This window comes from Alexandromys fortis, unplaced genomic scaffold, assembly GCF_014885135.2.
Source record: "Alexandromys fortis isolate MF-2015 unplaced genomic scaffold, M_Fortis_MF-2015_v1.1 scaffold_4, whole genome shotgun sequence".
NCBI classification, from domain to species: Eukaryota; Metazoa; Chordata; class Mammalia; order Rodentia; family Cricetidae; genus Alexandromys; species Alexandromys fortis.
Window position 1 is genome coordinate 19,724,497 of NW_026067944.1, and position 17,100 is coordinate 19,741,596.

Sequence of the window (17,100 nt, forward strand, 5' to 3'; positions counted from 1 at the left end):
TAGGTAAAGAGAAGGGATCTTTAAGTGTGTCTGATAAGAATTACTTTGTAGCAAAAGTTCTTGGAAGGAGATGTTTCAGATATTTTTTGGGACCAAGGTTCTTATTTGCAGTTCTGAGCCTCTGGGTGCTTTATTGTACATTATGTTTGGAAAGCTGAAAAAGAAGTCGTAGACACTGTGTTATATTCCATATGAGCTATGGCATGCCATTGACAATTTAATGTACCTAATATGTGAAATTTATGTGGGAAATTTAATATTACTCTAACGTAATGTACATCTTTACTTCTATCTATTAGGTTTTCAACAGAATATAAGTATCTGTATATACTCACTCCATCCCCTGACAATAGCTAGCTCTTTACTCATAATTATAAAGTAGCAACACGTTTTATAGAATGTCTATGTCACTCATGTGACAAACACAGTTCTTCATATTGCTGCCTAACTTTGCCCTCATATGTGATTTTCTCGAGGACACTGCAAATTTTCAAAAGTATCTCCATAAGAAATTTCTTTCTAAATAATGATGTGTTTATTTTATTTGATTTTGAGACAGGGCCTCACTTAGTAGAACAGGTTAGCCTATAACTCATTATTTAACATGGATTAGGCCTTAAATAATTACTGTACCTCAGCCTAAGAAATGTTGGAATTACAGGTGTGAGACATCTTGCCCAGATCTCACATGTGCTTAAATAGCGATTATGTTTAACTGTTTGGTAAGCTGTGATATCTTTACTGATTTTTTAAATATATCAATAGCTCTACCTATACATCTATTAACGAAAAAATATTTGGCGCCACTGTTCTAATTTTTAACATCTATTTAAAAAACTTCTGCTACTAACAATGTACTCCATATAACATTATAAATTACTATATACACATAATACATACTATGTGAATCTGTCTAACTGGGAGTTATCATGAGAGTAATCTGTTCATCTTAAGAACAAAGCTCACAGTAAGACCCATTTGTGCTTCAGGATTAAATCCTCTATTATTAGAAACATAATAAGCTTCAAAGTATTTACACTTGGGTTTAGATATTCTTCTATAGTTGAATATAAAATTTTCCAATTTAATAAAGCAAGAAATCACTTCTATCAAGCTGATTTATATTAGTACATATTCAGTATCAAAGACTATGCTACATTTATTTAATCATGATTTGTTTTATAGTATACCTTAAAATATATAAACAACAGGAAACATATTTGGGTCTAATCTTCAATATAATGTTTTATCCAGAACAGAAATATTAAAGAAACTCTTTGCTAACTGAAAAAGAGATATGTAATTTCTAAGTAAAGAACCTCAGAGTAGCTATATTTAAGTTTTTAGATTGTTTTTACTTTAGCTGTTGAATTTTACTTCTAATTGCTGCAGGCTAAATCATATACAAGTCAACCACATCCTTAATTCAGATATTAAAGTTAATGATATAAAAATATTTTTATTGTGCACAGTAGGTCACTGATGCTGGTATCAGCATAAAGGCGCATGCAGGTGTGTATATCTCCAGTGCAGACTTAATCTTTAAGATCTGATGTTTCACGGCATCTTTGAGGATCAGAGCTCTTATTTGTGTTTCTTCTTTCTTGACCTCAGAGAATGCAAATTGCTTCTGTAAATGGATTAATTTACTTTTCTGCCAGAATAATATACTTGAGATTTCCCCATCATTGAAACATGCTGAGTATTAAACAAAATAATCCTTCTTGTTTTTCCTCGAGGGAATTAATTGCAGGTTAAATCTCCAATCTCTTCATCATTTTACAAAGCAAATAGCATTGAATACTGCTTTTTTTCCTACTATAAGTGAATAGTTGGACTGGGTTTTTGTGTCACATATCTTTCACTTAATAAAAATTTAATCATTTCTTACCTGAAAGGGGATCACATATATCTTGAAGAACAATGCTCTGAAAGAATACAAAAGAATTCTGAACAATATAGCTCTGAAAAATGGGACGTGAATGCCTTTATGAATATGGGTATGACTCAAATAGACAAGTGCAGATAAATCTACATGAATATTGCATCTGGTTCTTTGAGAGGCTTATAATTTTGAAACTGTCACATGTCAGCAAATATGACAACACTGCTAAAAAAAAAACAAATGGAAGTGTATCTCTGCTTAGTAACTGCATCTAGTTCACGCAGGATTCCGATGGCTGCATTTTATCTTACTATTTCTAGTTATTATTTCTTGTCCTTTATTTAAAATAGATTGTTTTTCCTCACACATATTATGCTTTGCCCTTCTTCCAGGCATCCCTGTTCCTCCCCACCTCCCTTTCCATTCGGATCCACCCCCTATCTGTCGCCCATTAGAAAACAGTCAAGATTCTAAGGGATGAACCTAAAATAAAATAGATGCTAAAACAGAACATCAGCACATTGAAGTTTGATAAAGCAAACCAACAGAAGGAAAAGAGCCCAAGAATAGGCATAGGAATAAGAGACACCTACTTATTTTTGCACTCCGGAATCGCATAAAAACACTAAGCAGGAAGGACCTGGTGCAGACCTGTGCACACTGCTTCAGACTCTGACTTCATATGATCTTTGCTCCTGTTGATTGATAGGGCCTTGGCATCCTGAAGTCCTCCATCCCCTTTGACTCTTACACTCTATCTCCTTTGCCACGGTGCTCTCTGAGCCCTGACCACAGCTAGTTGATGGAGCTATCCCCTTTGGTTTAGGCCTGAGTGTTCCAAGGCAGCCTTATACAAAAAATTAGTTTTATTCATACAAAATAGTTTACACTTAAATCTTTTCTGAGTGAAGAAAAGTGAATATATAAAAAAATTAGAATGCATATATGTAGGTATATTTTGTAGGAATATATATGGTTAAGTTGTCTTATTAATTAATGTTATTATAATGTTTATGCATAATATTTGCAATCCAATTCATGGATTAATTTACTTATATACCTTAATAAAGTACTTGAATAATGAATAAGTTTTCCCTATCTTCTAAAAATTCAAGAAACAGTATCAAAGTAATTCTAAACATATGACACATGCTTCAATATGGGGCAAAAATCTTGTCACTATTTTTTTTCTTAAAAAGACACAATCAGTAAGACAGCCATCATCTGAATAGAGGATACATATTCAGTGACGCTCTGCCATGTCTTATTCAAACAAGGAGTGAAGAGGAGCTAGAAGGGAAATTCAGTATAATCAAGTGTTAGAGCTACTTTGAAGTTCAGACATCGTATTCTGCTATGAAATTTAGCGTGAGTCTTGGAAAATGACCCACAGCTTTGCTTCTGTTTGTTATTCCCTTCATTTTCTTTCCATTAGAATCATTCCCTTCTAATATGATTTTAAGTATAGCTTCTGACTGTTTCATTGTTTATAATAAATTGTTTCAAATTTAAGATTCAAATAAAACATAAAAACGTGAGTTTAAATGTTCATTTATAAATGTGATGCTGAAATTATGTTAATTATTTTCCACTGAGAATAAGCAGAAAAGGAATTATTACATATAATTAAACCACCAGCATAGTCATTATGCACTCGGAAAAGATTAGACAGAACTTCTTGTGGTGTGCTCATGTAGATTTTTATTTTACACCTGAGTTAGTAAACTAAATTGAATTTGCAAGTGCCTATGCCATTCGTCAATATCAGTAACACTGGTAAAGTGAGTAACAAAATCAGATTTTACTACTGTAAACACTGGCATACGAACTCCATCTTTGTAGATGTGATTTGCATACATTTAAATTGGCGTGGACATCTTTGAAAAGCTGTGTATGAATTCATAATGACTGTGAAAGTAGCCACCAATTAGAAAGCGTCATCACACTTGCACGTTACATTTCTCTCCATGAGAGAGAGCAGCTTTAGATTCCGGCCGGCCGTTGCTCCTGTCTTTTTTCCTCTGATTGACTGACTGTAAGGCATGGGCTAAATTCCCTTAACTAGAATGTGAACCACACACAACTCTGTGCATCATCAAAATGCCTGGAAACCTGCTTCATTTCCAGAATTTCTGGTAAAATATGGAACACTTTGGTCTTAGACCTACCCCTTTTAAGGTCCCTGACACAACCATCCCCTATCTGAACCCCATGTCCACTTGGAAAATATCCTCTCTATGCTATAGAAATTCGCTTCACTTTTCTCCAGTGCCGTCAATAAACCTTCAAATAACCCCTTCCTGTTGCCTTTGGAGATGGATTTTTTGTTGTTGTTGTTTAAATCCTTACTCAAGAGAGTCAATCTGCGTCTCTTCAATAACGAAAACGATAACGACATTAACTAATGCATTCCAGAAATTACAATGTCGGTGATAAGGTCTCTACAGTGAGACTCAACAAATACTGTAAGTTTAGCCTAAAACCATTCTCGTGCCTTTTCGCAGGTGTAGCCAGTTCTTACACCTTTAAGCAGTGAGGGAATTTTTGTTGTCTACTAACCCCCTCTAGCGCCGAATTGGCTGCACCTGAGTCACAGCTGCTGCCAGATCGCGGGGCTCCACCGAGCTCAGCAGCGCTTTAGGGCCCTGCCCTCCGTGCACCGGTCTCGGCAGGCAGCAGGACGACTGCTCGGAGACGGCAGGTGGCAACACCCCTTCCCATCAGCTAATCCTGTTCTTCTGCCCAGGGTCAGATCCCACCAAGTAGCCAGTACAGCGGCTTAGGAGCGCCCGGAACTGGGAGGCAGCGCATTCTGAGAAGGGGCGTCTGGACGAGAGCGCACCAGAAGCCGCGCGCACTCTGCTTCGGACTTGGCCACGCAGAGCTAAGCTCTTGGGCTGCTGTCAGCGCTTAGCCCGCCACAACTGCCTCAGCGGATCAGCGGACTGTCGAGGTCCTCGGAAGCCAGGCACCAGGACTGCCATGATGATGCTGGTGACCTCCCTGGCGAAGTCACCCCCATATGCCGACGCGAAGACCTAGGCGAGTCAAGGTGCTAGGCACCAGTCTACTTCCAGCCTGCAGAGACTCCTCTCTATCGTTGCTTTCCAAGGACTTGGAACAGGAGAGGTGGCCAGAAAGCTTGTTGGTTCGCTCTGGTGGCCAAGTTTGGGAGGCTGGCACTCAGACACTTCAGAACTGACCACTACCATCGCCGAGCTGTGCCCAGGGCGCTGACTTGCCACCCTCACCCCCTCCAGCGGGAGAAATGTGGCAAAAGGGAAGGTGGTGTCCAGAGCTGACAGTCTAACATTATATGGGGGAGGAGGGACGCGAGGGATTGGGGGACTAAGGTAGCTTCAGTGAAACCCAGTAAGTAAGCCTCTGCCATGGCCGGCGGGAGGCGCATATGCCACCTAATCGGTGGTGGCTAGGACTTGACACTCAGACCAGGTCACTCAGTGAAGAGGCTGAGCGCTCAGTACGCTGCTCCCTTGGGACCACTGGATACCCGGCGGAGCCTCATTGCGGGGTTCTCCAGACACCAGCCAAGGGAAAGTTCTGGTCGCCCAAGCTCCCCTTGCTATTTGCTGTGCCCCTTCTGCTCTGGGCTCAAGTGTCAACTTGGGTGCAGAGAGACGTTTGGGTGTCCAGAACTGCACCTTCACTACCCGTCTGGACATCTCTATTAACCCCCAGTACCCTCTTTCAGGCATCCTCCCCCGTCCTTCATCCCCTCCCCCAAACTATAGCCTGAGCTCGCTCTTGTGCGCGCGCTCTCTTGGGCCCAAGTGAATAGTCCTCCTCGCTGGAGCGGGACACGGAGGTGGATGCAATTCCCCTCGCCTCTAGCCGCCCGGAGCTCCCCGGCGGCGCAGGCAGCACCCTCCTCCGAAGCAGCTGCTCCTGCACCTGGACAGCCTGGACCCTCGTGCCCTGCTCACGGGGCCTCGCGCGGGGGGCGCCCCGGGACTTCCCCTGCGGGCCGGGTGGAGGAGGAAGAGGAGGAGGAAGAAGAAGAGAGCTCGGGCCAGGACCCCCACCCTATCAGGAACACCTGGCTGCGTTACTGTCACTTCTTTTTAAAGGAGAGGCGAAGAGAGCCAGTGAGAGCCATGGGGGGCTGCGAAGTCCGGGAATTTCTTTTGCAATTTGGTTTCTTCTTGCCCCTGCTGACCGCTTGGACCGGCGACTGCAGTCATGTCTCCAACCAAGGTAAGGGACAAGCCAAAGGGCTGGGGCAGGAGGGTGCCTTGGGAGTGAGCTCTCGTGTCCACTATTGCAGGTAACTTTGTGCACTGGGTCAGCTCCTCTGGACTTGCCGCACTGTGATGTCTAGGATGTTTCCTAATCTGAGAGCCCTGGTTGCATTGCCTGGGTCCAGCTGCCCCTGGAGCTCTCTTCCTTTCTATCTCGAATTCTTTCCAATGCTTGAGCTTCCTCAGCACATGGGTTGCTTAGTGGCATTTGTCTCATTGCTTCTGATTGTGCAGTCTCACTGGAGGTCAACGTGTGTGGCATAGACCTAACTGCTTCTTGGAGAATTTTTCTCAAAACAGCAGTGTGTGGATTTTCCTTCATAGCTTCTTGACAGAAAGGTCATGACTCTGGCTGTACCTATACACCTGTAACCAATGATCAGCCCGTGTTCTCTAGTAACTGTGGGTAGACCTTACTCAGCTGCTTAACTTTGTCAACCATTCACTTTTTCAAATTATCCTTGCAACAGATGCTCGCATATCTGTGTTGCTGTTTCTATTTTTGAAAGACCTGGGCAGATGAGTGAGTGCTAAATCTGAGATTCCAAGTTATGAATATCCTATTCATAAAGTCTAGTTGTTATCTGATATTTAGAGGACTTTTACCAATAGGGTAGTGGAAAAGTGAAAGCAAATACTGTGTGGGGAAAAATGATGAAAAGCCTGTAAAATATTTGAGTATTTTTTCCTTTCACTCATTTTTTTTTCATGAAATATATCTCTTCGGATTTCTGCTATGAATGTTTAAGGATATAGAAAAACATCATCTGCATGTCCTATATGGCTTTCACGCCAAGTATCAAACGACCACAAAAGTTTTCTAGCAATACCTGTCTGGATGCTCTCTCTGACATGGTGAGGATCACCAAGATGTCACCTGTTAACAAAGACACTCTGCACAGACTTCAAGTCTATTGCACTTTTGACCAATTACACTTGCCATTTAACAGGTAAGATACATGTGTAATGGTCAAGAGGACAATTTCTGAAAGTACCAATAGAGGTCAGATGAGAGAGGGGACTTTGTGCTTGATAGGAGGTTGAGAGAGAAGGCAAGCCAAAGACCAAAGCCTTACTTTTGTCCTAAGTGTGTATCTGGCCATATTACTTTATCGAGAAATGAAGCAGTCATTCAGAAAACATTCACATATTCCTGTTGATAAGTAATATTATTGATACGTTTTACTTATTATTTTTTATCTGAAGAATATGCAATCATAATTATTTATTATTTGTAATATATATATATATATATATTCCCTGTAACATTGTCATGTGGGTGACAGCAGCTATAATGCCATACACGTCCACAGAGGTAGAATTTCAGACGTGTCCCTCATCCGTCTTCAAAGATTATTGTTATTAAGTACTCAGGTGTAGTTTAGTTTACTCATGTGGAAATAAAATGACGGTTGAAAATGATATGTAGTTATTTACTTGACCATGTATTTGGAAGGAAAACAATTTTTAAAAATGAGGAAGTCAGATATGTATATAATACCAATATTATTGTCTATGGAAATTAAAAGTGTATGAAGATTGAGATTCATGTTCACTACAAAGTTTGCAGTGATTGCAGGCTGAATTTTTATGAATAGTTAATACCTATAGTACCTATGTAAGTCAGCACCAGTCCTAGGCCCTGGCTTTATTCAGGTGTATAAAACACATGTGAATATCCCCAAACTAAAGTACCATTCTACTAAAGCAGGTCATACTCAACTATGACTTTATGAACATTTGTATCGAATGCAAAAAACTAGTGGAGGTGTTTCTTATTTCTTAGATTGATTTTCTTCTTTCTATTAATGAATTTCTCATTCTTTTTAATGATTTTTTTTTTACCTAGAGAAAATAGGAAACATATGAACTTTATTGTTAGTTTCAACTTGCATAACTTAGTGCTTGGGAGTATTTTCTAGCTATCCTATCAACTTAAAAGGACCATTAAATATCACTCAATAAAGCTTTTAATTTGAATTTGTGTTAATATACTAAAAGTGTAAGTATAAAATTATCAATAGCCAAAATAAAGTTCGATAAAATTGAGTCTGTTCTCCAATACAAAGTTACAAACTATGGTCACATTTTCATCAGTAATAAATGGTTATTTGTTATACTGTGATAATTATAGGTATAACCTCACATATTGAGAGAATACTAAAATAATCAGGCAAATTAATAATAAATTATCAATCTTCTATAAATTACTTATCTGGTATTTTAAAGAAATATTTCTTAATTTGTAGTTGTATTATGAGACAGCAAGCTGAACATTAGTGCTTGTCTATCTAAAAGGTGGAATGTGACAGATTATATGGAAAGCACAAAAGATTCAAGTAAAATTTGCATTTAATTGTAATATATAAAAATAAATGTCAGAGATGTGATTAACACACTTAGTTTTTAGAAGATTCTTTTCATATTGCTTATAATTTTATTATTTTTTGAAACCTGCTATTTTATATGGAACAAATTTTCATTTTTCTATAACCTTCCTTCTTGATTAAGGGCAGTCACATAATGAAATGTCATTGCTCTGTGTCTATTTTTGCCAAATGATTATATATAAAATCCTTCATGGATGAATAGACTGCATTCACCCTCTGACCTCCTACCCCATCCCTAATCTTCCACACTAAGAGAGGGTCAAATAATGATGCTGACAAGAAGTGGGCTACCTCCCTCCTTAAGATGGGCTAAGGGAAAGCTCACTATAGACAAGGCTTCTTGTCTTTGAACTGGATGTAAAACTATATGCTGTAAAGATAAATAGATTAGATTAACTTTCTATTTCCCAATGCTCTTTGAATCAATGTGAAAGTAATAGTGCTTCCCATATCACTTCTTCTGATTAAGTAGACGCACACGTTCTGTTAGACTGTCTCTCGTATGCCATGGTTTCCAGTTGTATTTTTTTTTGAATCACAGTATCATTGAGGTATTGGTATATTTTAATTAAACTCATATTTTAATCTCTGAAGATTGCATCCCCTTACTAGTTTATAGAAAACCTAGTCTTATTTCATGTGTAAATTAACCAAGTGTAACAATTCTAATAGTTACTGGTCATCAGGGATCTATTTATTCAAAGATTACTCTCCCTTAGCAGGGTACCATATAGTCTAAATGAGTTGATGCATCTGTTAGGGTGCTCATGTTATAAAAATAATGAATTGCACACAAAATAATTCATTAAGTCAACTTGTTCAACTAGATAAAGCAGTGGATTTATCACTATTATGTGATATATCTATTGTGTGATATGATTTGTTATAAGACAATACTGGACAAACACACAAGTAAGGTTGCCATGGTCCTAGGTGTTTTTTTTAATTTATTGATTATGGTAAAATGATAGCAAGAATTCTGCAGCTGTATGTAAATATAAGTAAACATGTTAAAGAGAAAATATCTCCCTAAAATAAATGATCTAAAATTAGTTGCAATATCAGAAACATCATTCATAAATTGTTAAAACTAAAGAAATTAGTTAATATAGTTTTAAAATTAGAAAAATTAGATAATTTACCAAAAATATTTCTGTAAGATTCTTCAAAATATTAACTATTTTTCCTCATATAAACTATTTATAGTTATAGGGTTGTTTGAGATTATTATCATATGTCCTTTTTTGACATAATTATATGTTAAACCTATAATTTGATTTTATTATAAATAGGAAATTCAAGTTGTGGAGTTATTAGGAAAAACATGCAATATAAAAAATAAAATATTTTTACTGGTTTCAGTGTGCTCATCAGATTCTGTATATTATTTGCTTTAAGTTACAAATTAACTGTATCTGAAAATCTTATGGCACAAAAATAGTAACATGTTCATTAAAGTTATATCCTTTAGAAGTAACATAAATAAAATTATTAAATATTAATATAAAGTTGTTGATTTTCAAATGAAGAAAATGTTCTTTTCAAAGATATAAAAGAAGATGAAGTATATGATACGACCTTTGAGTCCAGGAGACTTCATAAAAAATCTTGCATTTAACAATAAAACCATTCTCTATTGCACTATCTTTTATATTTAACTACAGAATTTTTCTCTTACACAATCACAACAACCACTTTTCTGTCCTCCTACCCAACTTTTCTATTATATGTTCCATTTGTTGTAAAAAGAAAAAAAAGTTTTACTTGAAACTCAACTACAGTGCAAAATTCATAGTTGTCTCCTTCCTTTGGTTTAAAATTTCTTGGCAGTCTAAACTTGGTAGACATCAATATGCATAGCTACATAATGAAAATGATGTGTGTTTGCCAATCATTTAACTAAATAAGAATACCAAATTATTAAACATGTCTACAACAATTGAATAAACTTAACACTTACATATATTAACATTAATGCCTTAAATTTGAAAAATATATTGCTTTTTATCACTGCTTTATCTTGACTATTTTGAATACTGTTTCTAGAATGTAAAATTTAGTGACTAAAGAGATGGCTCAGAAATAGAGAGTGCATGGTAAGGGATAGGACTTTGTTTTCTATCTCCCACATTTGATGACTTACAATCACATGTGATTGCATATCCACTGATATTATTCTATTAGCTACCTTGACCACCTACATGTGCACACATACACATATCCAGACATATACACATAATAAAAATAATAATTAATTAAAAAACCTAACTTTCAAAAAATAGTAAAAATTATATATATATATATAATATATATATATAATAAAATTTAGGTGAGGAAGAAAAAGTGGAGGTGGTGGACATATTATGTCCTCTCGTACAATCTGTTCAATAGTAAAAACAAACAAACACAAAAAGAAAGAAAAAAAGAGTCAGACAAAGCAACTAAAGCATCAAAATAAAAAGTCATAGGACAAACGCATTGTTTTAAATGAGGCTGTTGAAAAGGGCCTGTGTTGAGGTGCAATTTAAGCCTCATCCTCAGGGAAGAAAAACAAATAACTTGTTCTGAGCAAGAAGTACACTTATGCTAGAGGGAAATCGTTCGTGAAGAACTGTGCTCCACAAATGTGAAGAACTCAGTCCAGTATGACTGGAGCTTACTGAGCAAAGAAAGAAATTGAAATAGTGTAGCTTGAAAGAGGGCAAACAGAGTTAATGAATGGAAAATGAAATCATGGTAAGAAGCCAAGCTTTACTATTATCTCAGATAAAATGGATGGTAAGGGAACTCGGGTCCATCTTAGTGGCTGGAGGTGTGAAAGAGTAGAAACGGGAGTCTGGCTATTGTTCAGAATGACTGTGAAAGCCTGGCCTAGAGCAATGGTAATAGAGACAGAAAGAAACAAATAGCTATATTCAGCATACTGATTTTATTTATTTTTTGAGAATCTGAATTAGATATTGTATCATACCCATTAAGTGGTCTTAATTTGTGATTATTCATAATCAGTGGGTGAAGGGAATTCATAAAATCAAAAATAACTCCCAAATGTACGTATCCCATTTCCCATGTTTTCTATTTCAAGCTGACTAGTATAAAAGGACTCATATGAGACAAAGCAGCATTCCTCTACCGCCTCTGCGTCAACCCCTGCCTCCAAGTTCCTGCCCAGTTTGTGTTCCTGTCCTAACCACCTTCAAAGACCAACAATGATATGAAAATATAAGCCAAACCACCTCCCCAAAAGAATTATCATAAAAATGAACAATGATATAAGTATATTTGATATATTTATAGATTGCATAATGATATAAGTAAATGTATTAATGGATTTGGTAATAAGGCCTCCGTGTAAAAGACTTTTCTGTGTCTTTCCTTTGAAAGTGTTTTTTTTTTTCCAATCTTAGTAAGATTTTCCTGTTTCAAAATACTGTACATGATGCCATGATGTTGATAGATCAAATGCAATGTACTTATTCTTTTCCTTCATCACAGCTTTCTGTTTGTAGTTATTTGTATGTATGTGTCAGAGTAGATGATGATTCAAGCTGGCTTGGTCATCTACGTAGGACAACATAGTTTTGCAGTCTAAGTTTAGGGAATGAAAAGCAATAGAGTTGTTTTCAAATGCTTCTGTGTGTTTCAATACTGTTTTAACAATGATAATTCCAACTAATATTGCACATAAAAGACACACGATATTTTTAAATATTCCCCACGAGTCTCTTCTCTGCACTGAGTATAAATAAAGAATAACACATGTGAAGACAGTGTTTAGAAACAGGAAAAAGGAATTTAAAGGTATATGATATGTGGGAACAGGGACAATAGAAGACTTTTCAGTAAATTTTACATAACTCAAACCTTTCCTGAGCTGTTATGTAACTTTTAGCGTGAGATACCTTCTAAAAGGTCATTGAAAAAACTATTAAAATCACATGATAGTGAAAGAGCCCATAAACATTTCTTTAAAATCAAACAAAAAATAGAGAGCAGAAAATTTCTAATTTAAACACTTTAATATATGTAATCTCTATTTTAAAATTCATACTATGGACTTTAAATATTTGTGATATTTTAAAATACAATTAATGTAACAAATCTTTATAGAATGACTAAAAGAGTGATTCCTTTTGAATAAACAACATGACTTCTTATGATACACAATTTTAGTCTTTAAATGTAAACGTTTATTATTTTCACCATATTTACTAAAGACCTGCTACTTGATAGGCAGTGTCCTTGCTATATATAAAGGATCCAGGATCACGTTGCATATTAGAATGTCTGAACCAGTATAAACGTTTAGCCTGTCTTCAAATTTGACATAAAATTTGTTTTTTTCAATATCTGAATTGATAATCTGGAACATATTATAAAATCACATTGTCATATGAAGTGCTTATCATATGACATACACACATAAAAATACACACATACATTAGTTGACGTTCAAACAAAAATATGTACCATGTTCTGAAAACTTAATCTATCATTTTAATGTAATTTATGTCAATGTTCAATAACTAAATCATGCAATAGACTCAATATATAAAGTGTCAGGGATCGTAGGAGTAGGTGATACTGCAATGATGGCAACCAAATATAGGGAGTTTCCTGAAATACTATTACAAAGGGTGTGATACTGCTTTAGAAACTTTTTACTTAATTTTAAGAGACTTGATGATGTTAGTTTAACATCTTTTATTGTAAATAAGACTCTGTAATAAAACAGAATAATGAAATTCTATCAGCAGTTTGTGAACTGTATTGCTTCTTAAGATATCTTACTTTTAATTTTATAGCTATATAGATGCTTAACTAAATTATATAAAAGTAAAGAAAATTAATTTATAAGATTACAGTGTTTATGCAAATAAAGCTTAAATATGTCACAAATTTATGACTTTCTATAGACAGATATTGAAGCGAGCTTTTGTTGACGGGCTATTAAGCTGATTACTTTTGTGTGTTCATCTAAAAGGATATTTAATTTTAAATGGCAATTTGTTATATAAATTGTAAATTTATTATGTAAAATATAAATTTCTACTTCCAGATACCAGTGGACATACTTTTTTTTTGTTTGCATGTTTGTTTCAGCTTTGGAGAAAAAATTAGGGTGAAAATACAAGCTTTAAACCCATATCTGAGAAGTATTTCAGCTAGTTTCTGAGTACACTGCTGAAATCCTCAGCTTCTGGCCTTTGTGCTGACCTGCACTTGATGAACATACTTGGAAATAATTGTTCTTCCTCGCATTCCATTAAATTTTTTCATGTGCTAAAGTCAGATTTTTGATCCCTGGAGATGTATAATATGGACTTGAAAAATTGACATGAGGGATATAAAATGACTTAATCTGTTATTATCTCTTGTAATTTCTCATAAAATTATGAGTACAGGTATGCGATGAAAAGCACTTTATGCAAATATGCATAATTCATTTAGTGCATCCATCTGCTAATACCAGATCAATTATGTGCTCTCTGGAGTAACTGTAATATACCTGGAACTTGGATTTTGTGGTAGACAAGCACAGCAAATAGAAACACATTATCTACAGTACTTAGAGCTCAACATCTAGAATAAGAATACTTGTAATTCTTATTTACAGAGCCCATGATTAATGTAAAACAACATATGGAAATTTAGATGCCAATGGTAATTGTAACTCTCTTTTATGGAGTTAATAAAGTTCATTGTATTTTGGTTGTGAGCCTAGCCTTTAACAGCTGAGCCATCACTCCAGCCTGATGGGAGAGGGTTAAACGGGAGGGAGGAGGAAGGGATGGCAACATAAAAATGTATAGCTCAAGAAAATCAATAAAATAAAGTCCAGTGTAAACTAGAGAGTAAGAAGTCTTGTGTGATATATTCCAAATGAGAACAGAGATTAACTGATTGTATGCTTCCAAGTAAAATCATGTTGCATCATATTTGATGAGACTTTGAATTTTCTTTAATGTTCCTGTGATACTTTAATATCAAAGGATTATTTAAATTAGATCCATAATTAAAGACTTTAACTGAAAATTATCTAAGAAATGATATCTCACATCTCGCCTAAATTAACCTTATGGTGCTGGAGCAATAGTAACGAATGACCTGACCTGATTAAGGACACTCTGAAAATAAGACTGTTGGTTATAAATTCTCCATGGTGTGACTTATGCGGAATAAAATGTTATGATCTATGACCTTCAATTCTGAAACTATAAAAGTGTCTACTAATGAAAATCACCTTAGTTAAAAACTTCTGTTATAAATCCCTTTTATTCTTTATTTCTATGAAATTAAAATGTACTTAGTGTTTACTAGTAACACTAGTAAAAACGTCACCAATAAGCATGATGACTAAAAGTTGAAGAAACTGCTAGATCTGATTATTCAAAATCAATTTGATTGTAACACTTTCTACATGATACTGTGTCTCTATGCACTGATCTACTTGCTCCCTTGAAAGAAAAATGTTATGCTATCTGTGAATATTTTAATTTAACTCCAGCATTTAGTAGAGGAACTTCACTAATGCCTTGACTATTTCCTATGCTCCATTTAATGAAGGAATAGTTGTAAAGAGATCTTGTTTTTTATTTAACAAACCCCAAATATTGGGAGTTTCATGCTCTCAATACAGAATACTGCCTACCATGATTTTAAAATGAGTACAAGTTAGCAGCTCCAATATCATTGTCATTTTTATGACTGTACTAGAATTATAGTTACTAAGAAGGCAATAATTTATTGTCTTACAAGGTTGCTCTATAATAACTTCATTTTATAGATTAGACAAAATATGGTACATTCGCTTTCTTAAAATAACACTTTGCTGGTTGTTTTAGTGTAAAGTACAAGTGTAAGAATTGTTACAACACCAGTTTATGACCAGAAATCTTTCGATTGATATATTGTTTCTGGAATTTTCAAGAATCTTATTAGCTTAAATGGTGACTTTAAATTTAAAAATTTAAGTGTTAGCACTTTAAAGCATTTTAATGTTTTATTAGGCTTATTATTAAAGTTAAGTGATACTGTTTCTTTAAAAATGCTACGAAGACAGAAGTTTGCATATAGTTCTATTGTGAGATTCAGGAGTAATTGTCGATTGGCATGCATAGCAACCTTTAAATATGTAATGCTTTAATTGTTTTGTTACTTAGATTCAAATACTGCAGTTCTTAAGACACATTCCTATATCTTGTGAGAGTTTTGTTAGTTTTTTTTTAAAAGTACATATCCAAATTTAAACTGCAATATTTGCACCATGCTTCTTTGTGGAACTGAGTACAGCGACTGTAAACTTTGTACTCCAGTCTCCAAAGTCAGAGCGGTTAATATTTAGCTCACCCTGATGAAAGAGACAGTTCATTGGTTAAGAGAACTGACTTCTCTTTCAGAGAACCAGACTTCTGTTCCCAGCACTCACATAGTGGTGCAAATCACCCTTACCTCCAGTTGCAGTGGATCCAGCATTCTCTCCTGACCTCTGCAGACACCAGGCATGTACATGTGCAAATACATATATGAGGAACTATGGTGACACAGAAAATAAAATACATCTAATGATTTAGTCAACAAATATATGTAAGCATCAACATATACGCCTAAGTATCTCTATTTAACTGTTCTAATGATCAGGAGTCTTTCGATACATTAAAAGTTCTGTACTCAAAGATATATAAATTAATATACAAAGACAATTGAAGACATGGAGTCAATATATGGCTTGATTATGTCTTGGACATAAGCTTGTAATTATATGAATAAAGTCTGCCTTCACTCTAAGTCCATTACAATCAAAACAGGTGTCTACATGACATCAGTGCACTAGAGATATGAATGTATAGCAAAGGTCAAAAGAAGTGATATAATGCAAATTTTACTCATAAGGCATTCTTGTTATGTAAAGGATGGGGTTGTGACTGATTAATCAGAATATTCAACTTCATTATCTGAAATAATACAATTAAACTAAACTTTGATAAGCATCCCAGTTTTTAAACAATTTTGAGTTACCATGTCAGCGGTTAAAGATTAAAATTTACTGTACCTTTAAAGTGGAGTCTTTACCATGTAAATGGTTCTGTGGCTTAACCTGAGTGTGGAGTTTATTACTATATGGTATTATTTGATTTTTCTAAAATTTTAAATCAAATTGTCATAGCTTTTATTTTAATTCTGGGACTAATTTCAGAATGGAAAAAAACACAAATTTTATATTTTTACAAGTTACATGTAGACCAGGCTGTTCCTTGGCTATCTCTTTACATGACTGTGTAATTGGCAATATCTGAATGGTTTTTCATTGTATGGAATTTATTTTTAAAATGTCCCTTCACTTCTGGGGAGATGCTTACAAGAATCAGTGCTTTCTAAGCAAGTGTGAAGGCTCTCTGAGTATAAAGACTGCATAATCCATGTAAAATTTTGACCTGGTGGTACATCCACCCATAACTCCAGTGCTAAGAATCAGAGATAGACAGATCTCTTTATTGAGAGCTCCAGGTTCAAACCTGATCCTGCCTCTTGATGAAAAAGAAAAGAAGAAATAAAGATTATATAT

At 35.3% G+C, this 17,100-nt stretch overlaps 1 protein-coding gene across 1 annotated transcript in view; it reads left to right on the forward strand.

The window, feature by feature from the left end:
- The first annotated feature begins 5,715 nt into the window (after positions 1-5,715).
- Epha6 (EPH receptor A6) overlaps positions 5,716-17,100 on the forward strand; it is an 839,925-nt gene continuing 828,540 nt past the window's right edge. Inside the window, exon 1 of the mRNA XM_050149039.1 lies at positions 5,716-6,100. Coding sequence (XP_050004996.1) covers positions 5,716-6,100 — 385 coding nt within the window. The remainder of the gene's footprint in view (positions 6,101-17,100) is intronic.